The sequence below is a fragment of the Rhipicephalus microplus genome, unplaced genomic scaffold (genome assembly GCF_043290135.1).
Source record: "Rhipicephalus microplus isolate Deutch F79 unplaced genomic scaffold, USDA_Rmic scaffold_14, whole genome shotgun sequence".
In the NCBI taxonomy this organism is placed as follows: domain Eukaryota; kingdom Metazoa; phylum Arthropoda; class Arachnida; order Ixodida; family Ixodidae; genus Rhipicephalus; species Rhipicephalus microplus.
In genome coordinates, this window is record NW_027464587.1 from 10,624,261 (window position 1) to 10,643,998 (window position 19,738).

General features: G+C 48.1%; 1 protein-coding gene across 1 annotated transcript in view; it reads right to left on the minus strand.

Annotated features, from left to right (window-relative positions):
• Rad23 (UV excision repair protein Rad23) overlaps positions 1-19,501 on the minus strand; it is a 264,575-nt gene extending 245,074 nt beyond the window's left edge. The window contains exons 1-2 of the mRNA XM_037431765.2: positions 19,304-19,501; positions 9,818-9,896 (exon numbers count right to left, since the gene is read on the minus strand). Coding sequence (XP_037287662.1) covers positions 9,818-9,896; positions 19,304-19,369 — 145 coding nt within the window. The 5' untranslated portion in view covers positions 19,370-19,501. The remainder of the gene's footprint in view (positions 1-9,817; positions 9,897-19,303) is intronic.
• Positions 19,502-19,738: the final 237 nt, after the last annotated feature.

Sequence of the window (19,738 nt, forward strand, 5' to 3'; positions counted from 1 at the left end):
ACATTAGGGAAAGCAGAAGAATTTTGCAAGGTTGCGGAACCTGTGGCGCAACGAAATGAAGTTTGGAGGGCAACGGACAGCTACATTGACGCTATTGCGGGGCGTGCACCACCACCGAGAAGCAGAAGCGCCCAAGATGGCAACAAGCAGTACTGCTGCACAATGTGCGATCGGCGGCACAGACCAAGGCAGTGTCCTGCGTACGGCAAGAAATGCAACATATGCCAATCATTTTGCCGTGTGTTGTCAACGGATGTCCGAAATCGCTGAGGTCAGAAAAAACGACTGCGATGATGACTTCGGCATCCTGGAAGTGGGCGTTGGCAATAAAAAAGCCAGAGACTGGATAGTGGAAGCTGAGGTCGCGGGCAAGAAAGTCTCCAAGGTTGACACAGGGTCACAGGCCAGCCTGTTACCATTTTCGGCGTACCGCAAAATACGTGCTGCGGGACCCTTGGCTGCTGCTACCTCAGTGCTAAGGGCCTACAACGGAGGCGTCATAACACACTACGGAGCGACGTCGCAGAAAATAAAAGTAGAAAATGCTTGCAGCACAGTGCAGTTTTTTGTCGTCAAGCATGGCAATCAGGCGATACTAAGACTGGACGCGAGTGAAGCCTTAGGCCTTTTTCAATGCACCGTAGCTACCATAAGCGCCTCAATAGACTACGAAGCAGTGATGAATTTCCAGCACCTGTTCCAGGGACTAGGCTGCTTAAAGCAACCATAGAGTATGATCCTGCAACCAACAGCGGTTCCTGTCGTTTAACCAGCGCGGGGTATTCCCCTGTTTCTGCGCGGCCCTCTTTAAGATGAACTACGAAGGCTGGAGCGCGAGGGCATCATCGTAAAAGAGAACAATCCCACGGACTGGGTAAGTCTTTTGGTTACTGTCAAAAAAAAAAGGACGGCAGAATTAGAATTTGCATGGATCCCAGGAAAATCAACGAGCACATAAAAAGAGAGCACTTCCAGCTCCCAAGGCGTGAAGATATGGAAGGGGAATTGGCCGGCACCAATATATTTAACTGCTTGGAGGCATATTCCGGCTTTCACCAGGTCCCACATGACGAACAGATGTCCAAAATCTGCACTTTTTCAACTCCTTTCGGCAGGTACCGCTGCCTTCGATTGCCCTTCGGCATTTCTTCAGCGCCTGAAATTTTTCAAAGAACAATGAGTCAAGTATTTGAGGGCCTTACAGGTGTACACGTGTACATAGATGATATTTTGGTGTGGGGAGCAAACAACAGGAGCATGATTGCAGACTAATTGTCTTGAAAGCAGCCGAAAAAGTTGATTTAACGTTCAATGCTAGAAAATGCAGGTTTGGTGTTACAGAAATTCAATTTCTTGGCGACATCATCGGACGTGAAGACATTTCGCCAGACCCAAAACTTGTGAAAAGCTTGTTTGAAATGCCAGAGCCAAAGAACAAAAATGATGTTCAGCGCATGCTCGGTGTGCTCAACTACTTCGCCTAGTATGTGCCGTGCCTTTCTGAGCGAACTGCGCTTCTCCGGGCGCTTATCAAAGCGCACTTAGCATTTGAGTGGACTGAAAACCACAGAAGAGAGTGGAAATGTAACACAGGCTCTAACCACGACACGTGTCCTCGCTATCTTTGATCCCCAAAGACAGTAGGCGTAGGCGTTGTAGCCTACGCGGCTAGCGTAGGCTACAACGTATTTTGAATAGCCGGGCTTTCGTTGAGCGAGGACAGCACCTAGCCCGACGCCGCTGGCGTCGGTGTGCACTTCGATAGAAGCCGTCGGGTCGAAGTGGCGAAGAATAGGTAGGGAGGTGAGCAGACGGCGCAGAACACTGAAGGCAACGTCACATGCAGGGGACCAGGAGGAGAGGTTCACGTCAGCGCGAAGTAGCTGGGTTAATGGTGACATGATGGATGCAAAATTGCGAACAAAGCGCCGGAAATATGAGCATAGGCCTACAAAACTGCGAAGTTCCTTCATGGTCGTCGGTTTGGGAAATTCTGCGACTGCTTGAAGTTTTGCTGGATCAGGTAATACGCCGTGCTTCGACACGATGTGGCCTAGGATGACGAGCTCGCGTGCAGCGAAGTGGCATTTTTTCAGGTTAAGCTGCAGGCCAGCGTTGGTCAGACAAGTCAAAACGTGCCTAAGGCGAAGGAGGTGCGTAGGAAAGTCGTGCGAGAAAACCACGACATCGTCGACGTAGCAGAGGCACATATTCCACTTGAGGCCACGTAGCGTATTATCCATAAGTCATTCAAACGTGGCGGGCGCGTTACAAAGCCCAAAGGGCATGACGTTAAACTCGTATAGTCCGTCAGGTGTAATAAATGCAGTTTCTTGGCGATCGGCTTCAGCCATTGGAACTTGCCAGTAGCCAGACCGCAAATCTAACGATGAGAATTCCACTCCGTGAAGGGTGCCAATGGCGTCATCAATGCGCGGCAAAGGATATACGTCCTTGCGGGTTATATTATTCAAACGACGATAGTCCACGCAAAATCTGATAGATCAGTCTTTCTTACGCACCAGGACGACAGGAGACGCCCAGGGACTGTGAGATGGTCGAATGACGTCTCTACGAAGCATATCTTCGACTTGATCATTGATGACGCGGCGCTCTTCAGTGGAGACATGGTATGGTCTGCACAGTGGCTGGTGTAGGCCTGTGTCAACATGATGCTTGAATTGCGACGTGCGGCCTAGTTGAGGTTGCGACACATTGAAAGAATTCCGGAACTTGTGCAGAAGATCAAGCAGGTCGGCATGTTGGGTGGGAGTGAGGGTGTCAGCGATGGCGCTGAAAAACGTATCCTTGGACGACTCCTTGGGGGCAGACAGTGATTTTGGGTGGTCGCAGTAGTCATCCGGGACATCAACCAAAGACGAAGGGTCGAGATCCTGCACGCGGCCGAGACATTCCCCCGCAAGCAAAGTAACAGGTGTGGAAAGCGGGTTGAGTATGAACATATTGCTTCTCCCGGCGGCAAGGTCAATCGTTGCGAAAGGCAGCGGCAGAGCTCGACGACTCGTGGAGATATCGGAAGGCATAAAAAAGACTGTAGCGTCAGTGTAGGCGTTGCATGAAACTGGAACAAGTGCGAAATTTTCAGGTGGAATATCGGTATCTTCATGCACGAACAACTTCGACGGCTGATGAAGAGCGTCAAGTCATGGGGCATCACAAAAGGGTGAAAACTCAACTTCAGCGCGTGCGCAGTCGATGACGGCATTATGGCGGGATAGGAAGTCCCATCCGAGGATGACATCATGCAAACAGACAGCGAGGACAATAAACTCCACAATGTAAACAATGCCTTCGATGGACACTCTTGCAGTGCAGGCTGCGAGAGGCGTTACTTGCTGTGCACTTGCGGTGTGGAGTGACAGTCCCGAAAGCGGCGTCGTGACTTTACGTAATACACGGCAGACATTAGCGGCAATAACAGAAACAGCGACGCTGGTGTCTACATGGGCGAAAGTACAATAACCTTCAACAGTTACTGCGACCACGTTAGCAGGTGAGGGGCGAGGGCTTAGATAGTTAAAAAATGGCGCAGTTCTTGCCTCTTGAACTGCGGTGCTTAGTTTTCCTGGTCAGAAGGTCTGGGCCGGCGACGCATGGGGGAGGGCGATCGCCGACGAGGAGATGGTGCGCACAGCGTCACGAAGTCGGAGTCGTTCAGAGGGGCATAGCGAGGTGACGAGATCGGCCCGTATTGCGCGAAGGGTTGGCTGTCGGGTGGTTGCCACGATCGGACATAGTCGCCGAACGTCTGAGGTCGACGGCGGCAGTAGCGGGCAACGTGTCCGGAAGTAAAGCAGGCGTAGCATATCGGTCAGTTATCGGGCGTCCTCCAAGGATTGGCGACTGGTGGTGCCACCCAAGGTGCAGTATAAGCAGCTGGGTGTGCGGGCTGTGAGCACGAGGTGTAGGGTGATTGCGGAAGCCTACGCACAGCGTCTGCATATGTGAACGGCGCTGCTACAGGCTGCATCACTTGCGAACAGGTAACAGGAGGAGCCACAGTCTGCGCTGCATACGTTAGGGGCGCGGCCACAGGCTGCACGGCTGGCGGATAGGTGACTGGAGGGCCTACCGGCTGCGCAACACGCTGGCAGTGAACACGGCTGGATAGAGGCGGCTCGTGGTGCGCAAGAGGAACAGCTTGGGCAACCTCTTCCGAAATAGCAGTGCGAAACGGGGCAGGTACACGGGTGGTGGTCTCGTGAGTGAAGGGCACTAGGGAAAGTTGGCGGGCGACTTCCTCACGGACGAAGGCTCGAACTTGCTGAAGCAACGGTGAATCGTCAGGCAGGGTGTAGAAACTGGACAGTGACTCACCACCATGCTGAGGCTGCCGAGTCAGAGTGCGTTGCTTCTTCAACTCATCGTAGCTCTGACACAAGCTGACGACTTCGGAAACTGTGCTTGGACTTCTTGCCAAGAGCATTTGAAATGCGCCGTCATCGATGCCCTTCAGGATGTGTTTGACCTTGTCAGATTCGGGCATGGTGTCATTCGCACGTCGACAAAGGTCGACGACGTACTCAATATAGCTGGTAAAGGTCTCGCCAGTCTGCCGAGAGGGGACGCGCAAGCGCTGTTCTGCCCGCTGCTTGCGGACAGCCGGCCGACCAAACACTTCAGCACATGACGTCTTAAAGACACTCCATGTGGGGATGTTGTGTTTGTGGTTATTAAACCACAATTCGGCGACGCCAGTGAGATAAAATATCACGTGGCCCAGCTTTTCGGCTTCATCCCACTTATTGTTGGCGCTCACCAGTTCGTAGTGCTCGAGCCAGTCTTCGACGTCGGTCCTATCCGCACCGCTGAAGACCTTCGGGTCCCGTAGCCTAGGATGGAGGGCAGTTGAACTGGGGCGAAGGCGTCGATGTAGTGGCGTTGTCAGTGATGACAGGTAGTAGCGGGCGGCTTCGCAGTTCCAGGGTGTAGCAACGGGGATTAACAGCACCTTCCACCAAATGTGAGGAGGTTTATTAGCCGTTAAAGACAGCGACGAGACAGCGTGAAGAACCGTCCAGCGATCGGCACAGCAACGAACCGAAGCACGAGCCGAGAGAGCCGGGCTTTGGCGATGCTGCTTGCTGCAGGCACCTCTTCTTCTTCACACATGCGATTCATCAAAACACGGCATTGGTGCAGCACTCTTTCAGTGCTACGATGGTGATGAGTGGCGCCCAGTGGCATAGGCTTCCCGTGCTCTAACGCAAGCTGAGCAGCGCTATGCGCAGATTGAGAAGGAAACGCTCAGCATTTCGTTCGGCTGCGACAAGTTTCACCACTTCGTGTAAGGGCACAAAGTTTTGATTGAGACTGACCATAAACCGCTCTTATCTATTGCTGTGAAGGGTATCAGTGACATGCCTCCCCGCCTTCAGAGATTTTTTCTAAGGCTTCTGAAATATGATTTCTGTTTGCAGTTCGTACCGGGCAAACATCTCGTCTTGGCCGACATGCTGTCAAGATCATGCCCGGCTAGTTCCGAGGACAGCGCTGGAGCCGTGGGCGACGTGGAGGTGCACGCAGTGCAAGTTCTGGGCTATTTGGTCACAGATGCGACGCGATGGAAGCTGGAGCAAGAAACTGCGAATGATGGTTACCTGAGCACTGTCATTGCCAGCTTGTCAAGCGGTGAGAACCTGCAGGGTGAAGCCGTTTTTGTCAGAGCTTTCTGTCGTGAAGGGCGTATTGCTAAAAGGAACGAAAGTGGTCATACCAAAAAGCATGAGATTTGAAATTCTTGGACGTATTCATGCCGGGCACCTAGGGTTGCAGAAATGCAAAGAAACAGCACGACGCCTGGTTTTTTGGCCTCAGCTCAGCAATGACATCACGCTGCTGATTCAGAGCTGCCCTACTTGTTGCAAGTTTTCTTACAAGCAACTGAAAAAACCATTTCTCATGCGCCCAGTACCAGTATGCGCATGGATCCGCGTGGGCGTGGACATTTTTTCGCTTGGAGGAAGTTCGTATGTCGTGGCGTTCGACGCGTTTTCAAACTTCCTGGAAGTCCAGAAGCTCTGATCATGACACCACTGCAAGAAGAACAATTGCAGCACTGAGTGCTATGTTTGCTAGGTACGGCGCGCCTCTGGAAGTATGCACGGACAATGGGCCGCAGTTTGCAAATTACGAGTCCACAGAATTCGCAAGAAAATACGACTTCGCTCATGTCACATCAAGTCCGCACTTCCCACAGTCAAATGGTCTGGCTGAGAAAGGAGTACAGATCGTGAAACCCCTCCTCAAGAAAAGTGAAGATTCGCACGAATACTTTTGGTTAAGCTTGTTGGCCTACCGCTCTACGCCGCTTGTGGGCGGCCGATCACGGCCGATTCAGAATACTTCTTACAGTACTGCCCCGCCGCCGTGATCTAGTGGCTAAGGTACTCGTCTGCTAACCAGCAGGTTTTGGGATCGAATCTTGGCTGCAGTGCCTGCATTTTCGATGGAGGCGAAAATGCTGTAGGCTCAGGTTTGGGTGCTCAGATTCGAGTGCACGTTAAAGAACCCGAGGTAGTCTAAATTTCTGGATCCCTGCACTACGGCATCTCTCATAATCATATGGTGGTTTTGGGAAGTTAGACCCCCAATCAATCAATCATTCTTACAATACTTTTACTTACTCTTTCCACACGAAGCACATGGGGAGAGGGGGCATCTCATGACTTGATATACATGTGCACCATCTGTTCAAACTGCCGCCGATAGCGACATCACAGAGAAAAGCTGCAGCCTGTGCCCCCCCCCCAAAAAATGTCTGGTGACGCCCCTGCAACTTATGCATGAATGCAAAAACTCAAATTGACACTAGCGCAATGACATGTTACATAGATCTTTATGAAATTCATGTGTATTGACAACAATGCATGCCGCTATTTCTCCTTATTTTTTCACTACCTATGTTTTTGAAATGTATGATTTATAAATTCTCTGTGTAACCCCCCCCCCCCCCTACTGTAATGCCTACCGTATTTTTCGGTGTATAAGTCGCGGTTTTTTTCTGAATTTTTCGTGGGTGCGTCTTATACAACGATGCGACTTATATACATTCAAAATCGAGTTGGATGCCACAGCTTGCGTGGCGCTGTTTACGTCAAGCGGGCATCAAAATGGCGTCTACGGCGCTTCACCGCCTTCTGCGATGCACAGAAACCACATTTAAAAAGAAAGTAAGATTAACGGTAAGTTAACACCCTAAAGATAACGCAGCTATGTAGTTTTGCACAAAAAAATAATCAGAGGGGTGAAAATGTGGAGGTATTTTTAAATTATAAATTATGGAAAGCAAGTTTGGAGTTCAGAGCCACTTTCTTTACCGTCACTTCCGTCCGCCATAACGTCTTCATTGCACTCGCTGTGTCGCTGTTGCTGCGTGCGTCTCGTGTGTTGTGTTGTGCGTCGTAGCATAGAGCCGGTAGCGCCATAGAACCTTGCGAACCATGGCGCCGCTTGGAAAGCAAAGTCGGCGAAGCTGTGACGCCAAGTTCAAGCTGCGCGCTGTTGAATTTGCCGAAAACCATGGGAACAGAGACGCAGGGAGGCAATTCGACGTCAGTGAAAAAATAATCCGTGACTGGAGCAAAGCCCACAGCGTCCTCCGGACGATGAAGTCGACAAAGAAGGCCAACCGCGGCAAGAAGGCGCGCTGGCCGGACCTCGAGCGTAGCCTCCGCACATGGGTACTGCAACAACGAGCCGAAGGAAGAGGGCTGTCAACAGTGCAGCTGCGCCTGAAGGCGAAGGCTCTGGCAGCGGAGAGCAATGTTACGGGATTCAATGGTGGTCCGACGTGGTGTTTCCACTTTATGCGACGGAATCAGCTGGTTATGAGAGCCCCGACGACAGTGTGCCAGAAGCTGCCCGACGACTTTCAGGCGCAACTGGACAACTTCAGCTCACTCGTGAGGGAGGAAGTTGCGAAGAAGAATGTCAGCGCGAGCCACATCGTTAACATGGATGAAGTGCCGCTGACATTCGACATCCAGCTTGGGAGAAGCATCGCCGAAAAAGGCCAGAAAACTGTCACGGTGAGGACAACAGGCCACGAGAAGTCCCACTTCACCGTTGTGCTCGCCTGCTGCGCGGACGGCACAAAGCTGCCTCCCATGCTAATATTTAAGCAGAAAACCTTGCCGAAGGACAATTTCCCTCCTACAGTGGTGATTCAGGCGAACACAAAAGGTTGGATGGACGAGGGAATGATGAGTGTGTGCCTTGACCGCTGTTTTTCCCGTCGACCAGACGGATTCTTCCTGTGAAGCCAGGAATGCTGGTAATGGACAGTATGCGGGCACATATCACCGATATTTTCAAGAAAAAGATCAGTTCAAAGAAATGTATGCCAGTGATTATTCCCGGCGGCATGACGAAGATGCTTCAGCCGCTTGACATTTCTGTCAACCGCAGCTTCAAGGCAGTTCTGCGACGTTCGTGAGAAACGTGGATGTCGGAGAGAGAACACAGCTTCACAAAAACGGGGCGCATGAAACGCGCAGAGTTCGGCGAAGTGGCGAAATGGGTGAGTGACGCTTGGGAGTCAATTTCTGCGAAGACCATTGTGGCGGGCTTTCGCAAGGCCGGTTTGATCCCCTGCGCGGCCGATGGCGACGTTCAAGAGTCCGATTCGAGCGAGTCGGAGGACGACAGTGATGTGCCAGCAGTGCTGCAACCAGAAGTAGCTGCATTGTTCGTGAGCGACTCGGAGGAAGACGACTTCGATGGCTTTGAATAAACGTCACCAAGCTATCGGAATAATAAAGGTACTTCTGAAAGTATTGTTTTCATGTGTGTTTAAAAGCGCTCGCACGCGTGACTGCCGATAGCTAGAAACGTGCAAAAGCGTTGGCCGTCGCAAGCATGCATTTTTTGCAATGCATTGTCACGACGAGATACTTAAATGTCGGTGGTCGGATGAGCAAGCGCATCTTCTACACCTGTGCGACTTATATACGTTTTTTTTTTTTTTCAGAAAAACTGCTATTTTGAGCGGAGTGCGACTTATACAAGGGTGCGACTTATAAACCGGAAAATGCGGTAAATGGTGCTGTGGGTACGAGTGTAAGTAAATAAAAATAAATATAGAAGTGTGGCGGTTTGGACTAGTTGGTATGACATGAAGATAGTTATAGCGCAAGAACAGAACGACGACCTTCTCGTTTCTTTGTCGCTGTTTTGTTCTCTCGCTATAACTATCGTCATGCCATATTACAGTAGCAATTGTTGCAACTTAATGCGCCAGTGTGGTCATTCGTGATGCCCTCACATACCAGAGCAGCATGCAAAAAAAAACAGCCACTTGAGCATCCCCAGCATAGCAGAAAAGGAAACGTCAAGATGGCTTGCATGAGCACATAGTGTTGCAACATAAGGGTACAGTAGAAAATGATACCATCTCTTGAAAGCACGTTGTACTCAATTTTTTAGACTGAACTCCAGTTTATATTTAAAAAGGGTGCCTACTTGGGCTGGTGTGCATTTATATTTTAAAGGGAACATACTTCCTCTTTGTGCTAAACATTTAAAATTGCCCTCTTGATTGTAAATATATATAGTTTCACCATCCGAGCAATGAAAGGTTTGTAAGTGTGCACTCTGTCTTACCTAACCTCTTTTCCGGAACGTTCTTTGTCCAAAAAAAGTATATTCGTTTTATAAAGCTTATATTGAGGGCTTGGCCTTTTATACAATGCAAGAAAAAAGCAACAATGGAAACTTTTCCTACTCAAGGTACCACATGGGGGACACACATGTGTCCTGAACAATGGGCGAAGAGACAGATGGAAGGGTGACTTACCAGCATATATTAGTTTTTGGCAGTGGGCGGGGTAGTCCTTGCCTTTCTTTTCTTCTATCCGTTCTTTGAATACTCTGACCTGCACCAGAGGAGGAGAAAAGCTTTTTTTAGCCAACCATCGGCAGGTAACATCAAGAGCTGTTCCATTAAATGAAACAAGAAAAGGGACAAGAGAGTTGCTTGCCCGGCAAGTTGGTTATGCTTGAAGAAAGCCACTAAAACATGAAAAATGGAAAAAACTGAGAAGCAGAAAGATGTGTGGCGTGGAAACAAAACTTTGTTCATGTGCAGTAGGAAGAGGCCGTTGCAAAAAATGGCCCGTCAATTCATACCTCACCTATACTGACGAGGTGGCACAGTGTATGTGAGGAAAAGTTTTGTAAAAAGAGATTTACTAAAACCTTCAAATGATATCTCTGAAGCATCAACACAATTTTGACAACAGAATTACCGTTTCATTTCATTTGGGACCGCCATCTCAAGTTACCGGGACCACCAGGGCAAGTGAAACGCGGTCAGGTGAACCCACGAAAATCAATTTGAGGATAGGCATTTTTTTCTTTGTATATTGAATTTCTTTAAATCTGATAACTCGGGACTGTGTTCCATTATTACTGCCATTCTTCCTCCATTCGTTTGTCCGAACTTGTCCACACCACCCACAAGCAAAAAGAGGGGGTTGAATAGTGTTGGAGGGCGCTTTTAAAGGAGTACTGACACGATTTTAAGTCTCCGCAATGCGTACATTTTCGATTTCCATGTTGTGCACTACCAACACTCTCCACACACAGGAGCCAGACAACATTTTACATTGATTGTATACTTTTCGTCCCGAGGCATCTGCAAGTTGGCCTCATCGCAGAGAACATCGCCTGACAAGTCCCCACAGTTCACTGCATTTCCAAGCTCTGCGTCTAGTATACAACCTGTATCGCAGAAATTCCTCTCGGAGTCTTTGAGCAACGATTCACTCATCATTGTTTACGAGAACCACATGCGACTAACAATAAATGACGCAGACGATGCAAGTATTTTGAAATTTGCGATTTCCTCATGATGTCAGACTTAAGTTGACACGTCAGTGTGAAGCCTCCATTCTCCATATTGCAACCGAAACTGGTATTGTAAGGTACCAGTATTGAAAATATATTTAACTGGTTCACAAGCTCTACGACCCTTTCTAGGGTTCTCAACACCAGTGTTTTTATTTAGAATAACGCAAAAATAATTAAAATTTGTATCAATTCTCCTTAAGCACAGAATCCCTAATTTGGAGCAGAATAACAAATACAACAGAAATTTTCTTATACTAAATAAGATTTGCAAGCCATTCAATATCAGCTTACTCATGCATTAGAGCAGATGAGCTCTGCTGGTTCAACAAAAAAAAAAAAAAAAAAAAAAAAGTCCACACGACCATTTCCAGCGCCTGTCAAATCATTAGACAGGCACTGAAAATGCTAATCTGAAGCTGCCTAAAAGTGTACTAGCACACATTTTAACTTCGTGCTTTCTCGGGCCGCTGAATCATGACAAACAGCTCTGAATGACTGCCAATAACTTTTTTGCATCAGCAATTGTACTAGTAATTTTAATTACTGTAACAAGTGTGCATGTGTATTAAAGTGGCTAAGTATGTGTGATGTGGTTCCATCCTTGTGCACTCACAAATTAGGCCTGCAATAGCTTAGCACATTTGGTCGAGCCCTTATTTATAATTCGATATTTTTATAAACACACGAGTGGCCCGAGAGTTGGGTAACAGTGCAAAAGGATCAAAATGTGGGCCAGTTGGTAATTCATTTTCTTCGTTCAGCGAACTAGGAGCGCAGAGAAAACATAAAGGACGAAGCGAGGAACCACAGCTCGTGTTGTGTGGTTCCTCGCTTCGTCCTTTGTGTTTTCTCTGCGCTCCTAGTTCGCTGAACGAAGAAAATTGGGTAACAGTGGCACACATGTGAGCCTAGATGTGGCAAGCAGCTAGCTAGGTGCATGTTAGCAGTGTGAGCATCTGCATTGCAGCAAATAATACTGTTCCGCCATAAGATTTGCAGCGGCTGAAAAAAGTTTTGGTAGAAGATAATGACTCAGCAGCTGGCTGCCCATGTTGTCACAGTCGGACCACAGCAAAATGGCTACGGGCGGGTTCTATAACCGGCGACTTCTAGGGCTGGCTTGTCTCACATCGAAACATTCTTTTGTGGCCCACTTTTCTGATCTGTGTAGGTGTGTCAGACCTTCCACTTCTTGTTTCTGTTGAAAATCACAAATTCTTGGGATACCAGGTCATGGCTCCTATAAGGAACAAAATGTGCTGCATTCGTGATAGCTTCTCCTGGACGCTACATTCATACAAGCAAAAGTGGGAGTCACAGCCAGCCAGACTTCGCGCCCCAGTTTGCACTGAGCCCTCGGCGAGTAGGTGAGCCTCTCCCAGTCGCTATGAGAGATGGGCATTCCAGACGCTCCACCACCACACTTGACGGGGAGCACTAAAGAAGCTGCCAGCTAAGTAAGAAGTCCGATCCTCCATTAAAACATAACACTTGCAAACATAGAGTTTTTTATATATACACTAGAAGGAACTCTGGCACTAGTGTCTGGGCACTAGTGTGGCAGCTTGGGCTAGTTGGTATGGCATGACGATAGTTATAGCGCGAGAGCAAAACGACGACACAGAGACAAGAAGGACACAAAACGACGTTCGTCGTTTTGTTCTCACGCTATAACTATCGTCATGTCTGTGGGAGCTGCACCGCATGGCGCTTTAGCGAGCATGGGAATGATGGGTAGTACATGAATTTGCCTAGTTTTCGTACTTCTGGCTCTATTCGGTTTCGCGTGGCGTGGCTTGGAGCTGTTTTGTCACAAAATAAACAAATGTTCAGCAGTTGCACTTCAAGCTCACCTGATTCAAATCAGGTTGCAAGAGTTCAAAATGGTTTGTTCTTTCATTGAAAATAAAACCAAAACACAGCAATAAACAAAGGCACAAGTGCATTTGAAGTTTTCAAGTACGAAGACTAGGCAAATTTGTGTACTACCCATCATTTCCACAGTTGCTGAAAGTTCACAGCACCACAGTCCCCTCTAGTTAACTTTAGAAACGTCTGAAGACAGTCGAGACAAAATAGCCATTTTGAGCAAACAGCGAGGCAAGTAACTACCTCATTAATGGGTGAAGCTTGCTTTGATAGATCTGTGACACTGCTGTGGTGGCAACACGAGGAACACGCGTGTGATGATGTGTCCCGACGGCACTGTGAAGACAAAGAAGCGGCCGCAAAAACGCGCAAACACGTGCACCAGTACAAGAGCAATCCACCTGTTTCGAAGACACCTCCCTGCATGAGCCCACTTGAAACAAGAACAGGCCCATGACTCGACAGATGGAGCCAGAAGATGTGTCGTTGCGAAGTCCTTTGTGGAGGTAGCACTGACAATGTCCAGCCTCATTGATGTCCAACCAGGCCAACGCATCACCCCAGCTTCTGGCACCTTCTGCTCAACCAATGTGTTTTGTTCTTTATCTCAAGCCATGTGAGCACGTGCTGGGACGCATTGTTCAAAAGACGAATACCCAAGTTTTATTCTATTGCTCATGCTTTCACATTTTCACCATCTTATCAGCGGCGTCGAGGAATTCGTTCACAACGTGTGAGAGGAGAGACCATTGGTTACGAGCACGCAAACATGGTGTATGCTGAGGACAGTCGACTGCCAAATTGAATCGACCATTTAATTTAGGCAGCGTTGCCCAGCCTGCGTAATTCCTCTCAGAGCGCACTTATTCCTTCCCTCTCAATTCATTGTGCAATAAACAAAGTTTGCAGAAGTTGTTTTAGTGTTTTATCAGGTAAGCTGCTTGAAGCTGTCATCATTTGCATGCCATATCACAATGTACTACTTCTACTACATGTACTACTTCTAGGTGATTCTGGGTAGTACGATGTGAGTGACGAAAAACTGGGCTATTTCACCCGCCGTTCCTTTTGCGAAGTATGATGTTTCAGCATATCTGGTCATGTATTCTGTTGCTACAATGATCCAGTGGTTTCCAGATGATGATACAGGAAACGGACCAAGCAAATCCATTCCCACCTGCTGAAATGGTCCTTTTAGTGACTATTGGCTTCAACAAACACATTGGTTTAAATGGTGGTATTTTGAGTCTTTGCCAATCTCAGCATGATTTGACATAGTGGTGCACAGAATCCATAATTTCGGCCAATAATATCTCTGGCGGATTCTTGCCAAAGTCTGACTAGTACCCAAATGGCCAGCCGTCAGGTCATCATGACACCCTTCTACGATTTCTGCTCGCAGTGCTGATGATACGAGAAGTAGGAACGTCTCACCGCTGTGCTCGAAGTTACGCTAGTAGAGTACGTCATTTTGGAGGACATAGGAGGTCATTAATCCACAGACGAAAACTCTTAGTGCCTCAATCTGCTGACCCTCAAAGTACGAATAAGCGGGAGCAACTCCGGGTCCATTCACTGAAAACGAGCCATCTCGGACACGTTCAGAGCTCCAAGAAAGGGGTAATCTAGTTCTTGATCAGACGAAGACTCTACGGGTTCATGTAATAGGCAATCTGAGCCGTCGTGCTTGTGGCCGAACTTGTAGATGACAGCGATATCATGCTCCTGCAGACGCAGGCTCCATCTAGCTAGTCTTCCTGAAGGGTCCTTGATGTTCACTAGCCAACACAATGAATGATGATTGCTCGAAAAGGTCTCTCGTATGGGCGGAGCTTGCTGATGGCCCATATGACGGCGAAACATTCTTTTTCAATCGCGGAGCAATTGGACTCAGCATTAGATAGTGTACAACTCGCGTATGCGATAACTTCTTCTTGCCCATTTTGCCATTGAATAAGAATGGCGCCAAGCCCAACGTTTCTCGCATCAGTATGAATGTCTGTGTCGACGTCCTCATCAAAATGTGCAAGTACAGGGGGAGACTGCAAACGATGTCGCAACTCTGTGAAAGCTTCTTGTTCTTCCCGCCACACAAATGCTATACTTTCTTTTATTAGCCGGGTCAACGGTTCAGTGATCTTGGCCAAGTTTTCGACGAAGCGTCCGTAATAGGCACAGAGTCCCAGGAATCGTTTGGCGGCTTTTTTATCTTGTTGCTTCGGAAAATTTTCAACTGCTGTAATCTTTTCCGTATCTGGGCGGTTGCCTTCACCACTAACAATGTGCCTGAGGAACCAAAGCTCGCGAAATCCAAAGTACCATTTTTCTGGCTTGATAGTCAATGCTGCCGCGCGGATGGCATTCAGTACTCTTCTCAGTCAGTGCACGTGCTCAAAGGTGGAAGAAAAAACTACTACATCATCATGATAGACGAGGCATGACTGCCATTTGAGGCAGGAGAGGACAGTGTCTTATCTTTTGGAAGGTAGCTGGAGCGGAGCACAAACCAAAAAGGAGCACTTTGATCTCAAAGAGTCCTTCGAGTGTTCCGAAAGTAGTCTTTTCGCAACATCAATCGTCCACTTCGATTTGCCAGTATTCACTCTTCAAATCCAACAATGAAACAAAATTAGCGTTGCGTAACCTACCCAAAGTATCGTCGATTCTTGGCAAGGAATAAACATCCCGCTTCGTGACAAGGCTCAGTTTTCTGTAGTCAACGCAGAATCGCAGGCTGTTGTCCTTTTTGACCAGTACCATAGGTGATGCCCACGGACTCTTGGATGGCTGTATTATGTCGTCCTTCAACATTTCCTGCACTTGTTTTTTAATCGCTTCCCGTTCTTTAGGGGCTACTAGGTATAGACGCTGATGCACGGGTCTAACGTTTTTTTTCAACAACAATACGGAAATGTCGTAGGCCCGTGTGCTCAGATTTGGGTGCACGTTAAAGAACCCCAGGTGGTCAAAATTTCCGGAGTCCTCCACTACGGCGTCTTTCATAATCATATGGTGGTTTTGGGACGTTAAACCCCACAAATGAATCAATCAATCAAATCAATCAACTATAATACGGTGCTTCGCGATGAGAGTGCGTTTAACTTTCGATGAAGTGGAAAAGCACTGCGCGAATTCTTCGATTAGGTTCTCAAACTGCTCTCGTGGTGTTGAAAGGTCTCCGTCAATGTCTATTGATTGAAGGATGGTGTCGACTGTTGGAGAGGCTGGCGGGACTTCATCAAGAACACGAGCATCGGCTATTTGCACATATTCATGCAGGGATGCTATGGCTGTCCCCTTCCCCACGTGTTGTATTTCACTACCAAAGTTCGTCAATAGGACATCCGCACATTCACCACGAAGGTTCACCAGACCTCGTGCCACGCATATTTCCTTTTCGAATAGCAGTCCGATGTTTCCATCTACTAACCCATCATAATCACGGAAAAACGTTGCTTTTCACAAGGAGTGTCGCACAGCGACATGGCGGTACGGTGGGTACGGACGCTGATGCACGGGTCTAACGTTTTCTTTAACTACAATTCGTCAACAATACACAGAAGTGAAACCACTGGTTGTTCCGCATGGAACGTTGCGACTGCATTTTCAGTAGAAAACGAAACTTTAGATTCTTGTAAGTGTACTATTGCACTGTTTCCTTGGAAGAAGTCCATACCTATAATCATTTCACGGGTACACTCCAGGAGGACAACAAAACTGCCGGCGTACAAAAATCCTTTGATCCCTAATGTGGAAATATATGAGCGCATAAGGTAGAAGGAAAAGCACTTGACAGGAAAGATGCTCAACTTACAACTGAACTTATATTAGAAAATATTCACTGCACGAGAACACAAACGCGCAGGCGCATCCAACTATCACTTTAAGGTGCCACACCCACCTCCCCCAAAAGAAAAGAACGTATACGTTTATCTACATCAACAGCTCAAAAAAGACACCCAAAAACGAGAAAATGAAAGAGGCGGACTGAGGAGCAGGCGCCTTTTTGCCACAACACACGTCTTCTGCGGCTTGCTGCAGTGTTCTGTACGCAATTGAAATTAGTGTTTGCCTTCCTTTTTAGTTAAACAATGGTAGGTGGCGGTGTTTGCACAATTTGAGAGGCACACCTGTGTTTTGCATACACACAGATGCAGCCCAGCATGTACAGCTTCAATATAGAAAGACACTGCAAAGGTTCAAGGAAAATGCTGGCACTCCTTCAAAATAGAACTGACACTGCTTGTAGCCCAGAAAACACATACACAAAATACGACACGAGGGCGCTACTGCCAAGGCAAGTTTACCGAACATGTACTGTGCTCATCACAATCGCACCTGTGCAAGCTATTTTCTAAGAAAGCATGACTCCTGATCGGGTGTTGACACAAGTTGAACCCAATCCTCTATAATCTTGCGAGTGAGCCAGTCCACACTTCTGCCGACAGCAGTGCCTTGAGCAAGAAAAGGTTCACAGCCAAAAGACCCACAGTGCACTGCCAAATGAACGCCACCCGACGTTTTTCGTACACCTTGCCCATGTACTTTGAACCGTTCATTCAGAGATCGCCCGTCTGCTTTGTATATCGTCCACAGTTGGACTTTCTTAGAAAGTAGTGTACAAAAGTTAAACTGTGATGAGCACAGGTGCAGTGTTCATCAAATAAGCCTTTGTTGGTGGAGAGCGCTCCTATGTTCCTCTCATGTCTCTGTTTCTGGCGTTAGAAATCCTTTCAGATGTACAGCCAAAAAGCCCAGTTCGCCCCAATCCTCGAATAAAAGCTGGCCCCAGGGCGCAGCGTGTCATGCACACGGCAGTGGCGCCCAGTGGGGCACATAAATAAACCTCGCACGGTGGCCCTGCAAATTGTCGTCCCTGTCAACAACTGGAGCATCGACGCCAAGTTGTTTACACAGTGTCTACAAACTACATGACGTCAATAAGCACTTAGTGACCAAAAGTACAGTTAGCTTTGGTGCCTGTGCAATAACAGAGGGCCTCCGTGCTAAGAGACAAAGGAGCGGTTTCCTGTTCATCATCACTATGTTCTTGAAAGCACATCTACCATGTCATCACTGTTGGGCGAATCGAGATTTCGCACTCGTTGGCAACGCGCTGTTGTCGCCGCTTGCGCAAACACACAAAATTAAGTGAAATCACGACAGCAATGCAAGACAAGGAAGCAGCGCACGAGACAGTATGGGCCAATCGAGGGTAGCTATACTACTGTTCAAGCGCCGCCAAGTGCACCAGAAAGGCGAGAAACGCCGGGTGAGAATAACACGATTTTTTTTTTCTTGTATATTTCGAGGCTGGTGAAGGGCTTTTTTAAGGAACAACTACCAGCGTGACAAGCATCGTCACTATCGCAGCTCGTTTGAAGTTTATTCATCATCATTGAAGCATACATCTTTATCCAATGGTTTAATGGGAAGGGAGGGGCGAAAAGGCAACTAAATGCCTTACAATGCGCCAATCCCTGCCCAGACCAAAAAAAAAACAATGCACAACACTCGGTATAGAGCATGAACACAAATTCAATACAGCGAGAGAAAAAAAAAATGGAGAAAAGAAGATACAGCGAAAATAAAGAGAGCAGTGGGAGAAGAGATAAGAGATTCCAAGACACTTATACATGAACTTTTTACACATACCAAAGAAACCTTTAATAATACAGTCGTAGTTTTGACCAGGTATTAACAAGTGACAGATCGTGAAGTGAGTATGACCGTGGCTGGCTTGCACAAATTTAAGGCGCATTGCATTTCCTAGACAGTACACGAGATGCGCAACCGTATACAGAAGAACAAAACAGCCATGTCATGTTTTAGGCGAGAGTAGATAAGCGTGTATATGTATCTCCAGCTGCTTATGCGGCGCCGCACAAGCAGCCGCCGTTTTAATAGGAGGAGGACACTAGCGGAAACAAGTATTTCCGAGAACCCTGCCGGGACTTCAAAGGCCCGATCTTTTTTCGGGGGCGCCGAAGATTCGAAAGCGTTTTGTTTTCCCCTCGGAAAACTTTTGCTCAGCCACGTCTTAATGTAGACTACACATTTAGGCAAGTAAAACGGCCGCGCCGGTTGTCGAGCCGGCCCGAGAAGACGCCAGTCACGTTCCGCTTGCTCAATGCGACAACTCGATGTGAGGCGTGAGTCAGCCGATTTCGGGAAGCGTTGGCGGCTGCAATAGATGGGAATAGCAGCGCACACGGATTACACATAGGGGCACGTAAGTTCATCGTTAATATTTCGCAATGCGGTAGCAGCCTCGTGAGTGGCGAAGCGCGCCATCGGCGGACCGCGAAACGCGCCTTCACGGCGTGCCGGTCGGATACAGGCGCTCGATACGTCCGACACGAGGGCAGTGCAGTACGCTTCGCGAGCGTCGCTTGTGATTCAAACAGAAACGACGTCGGCCGCAAACCGTTTAGGCCTAGGCCACAGACTCTGTCAAGACACCAGAAAAAAAAAAATAAAAAAGCGCATCGTAACATATCACACTAGGGGGACCCTCGCTGATGCGGCGGCGCCGACAGAGGAGCAAGCGAATGGGGCTCACCGTTTCCGACGGGTCAACTTCAATTTTGAACGTCTGCTGCTGTAATGTCTTGAGGGTGACGATCATTGTCGCCAATCTTTCCGGCGGCCTCAGCGACGCGAAGACTTAGTTGACGCGATCTTTAAACTCTACCCGTCGAAGACCGACTCTCGCCAAGAGAGTGCAGAAACAACCCAGACGCAGTGCCGTACTTGCGAATGCTGTGACAACGCCTCCTCTAGAAAGATGCCTGAGGAATGGCTCGCGCTTCCAGCGGAGTTGGCCTGCCTTCAGTTTTAAACAAACTCTGCGCGGTGGCGCTCGCGACCGACACTATTATTGGAGTCATGGTGTTCAACGAAGAAGCTCATGTAGCACCAATAAGGATACAACAGGAAGCCATACCATTAGTAAATAAGTACAAATACTTGGGGATCTGGCTTAATGAAGGAAAAG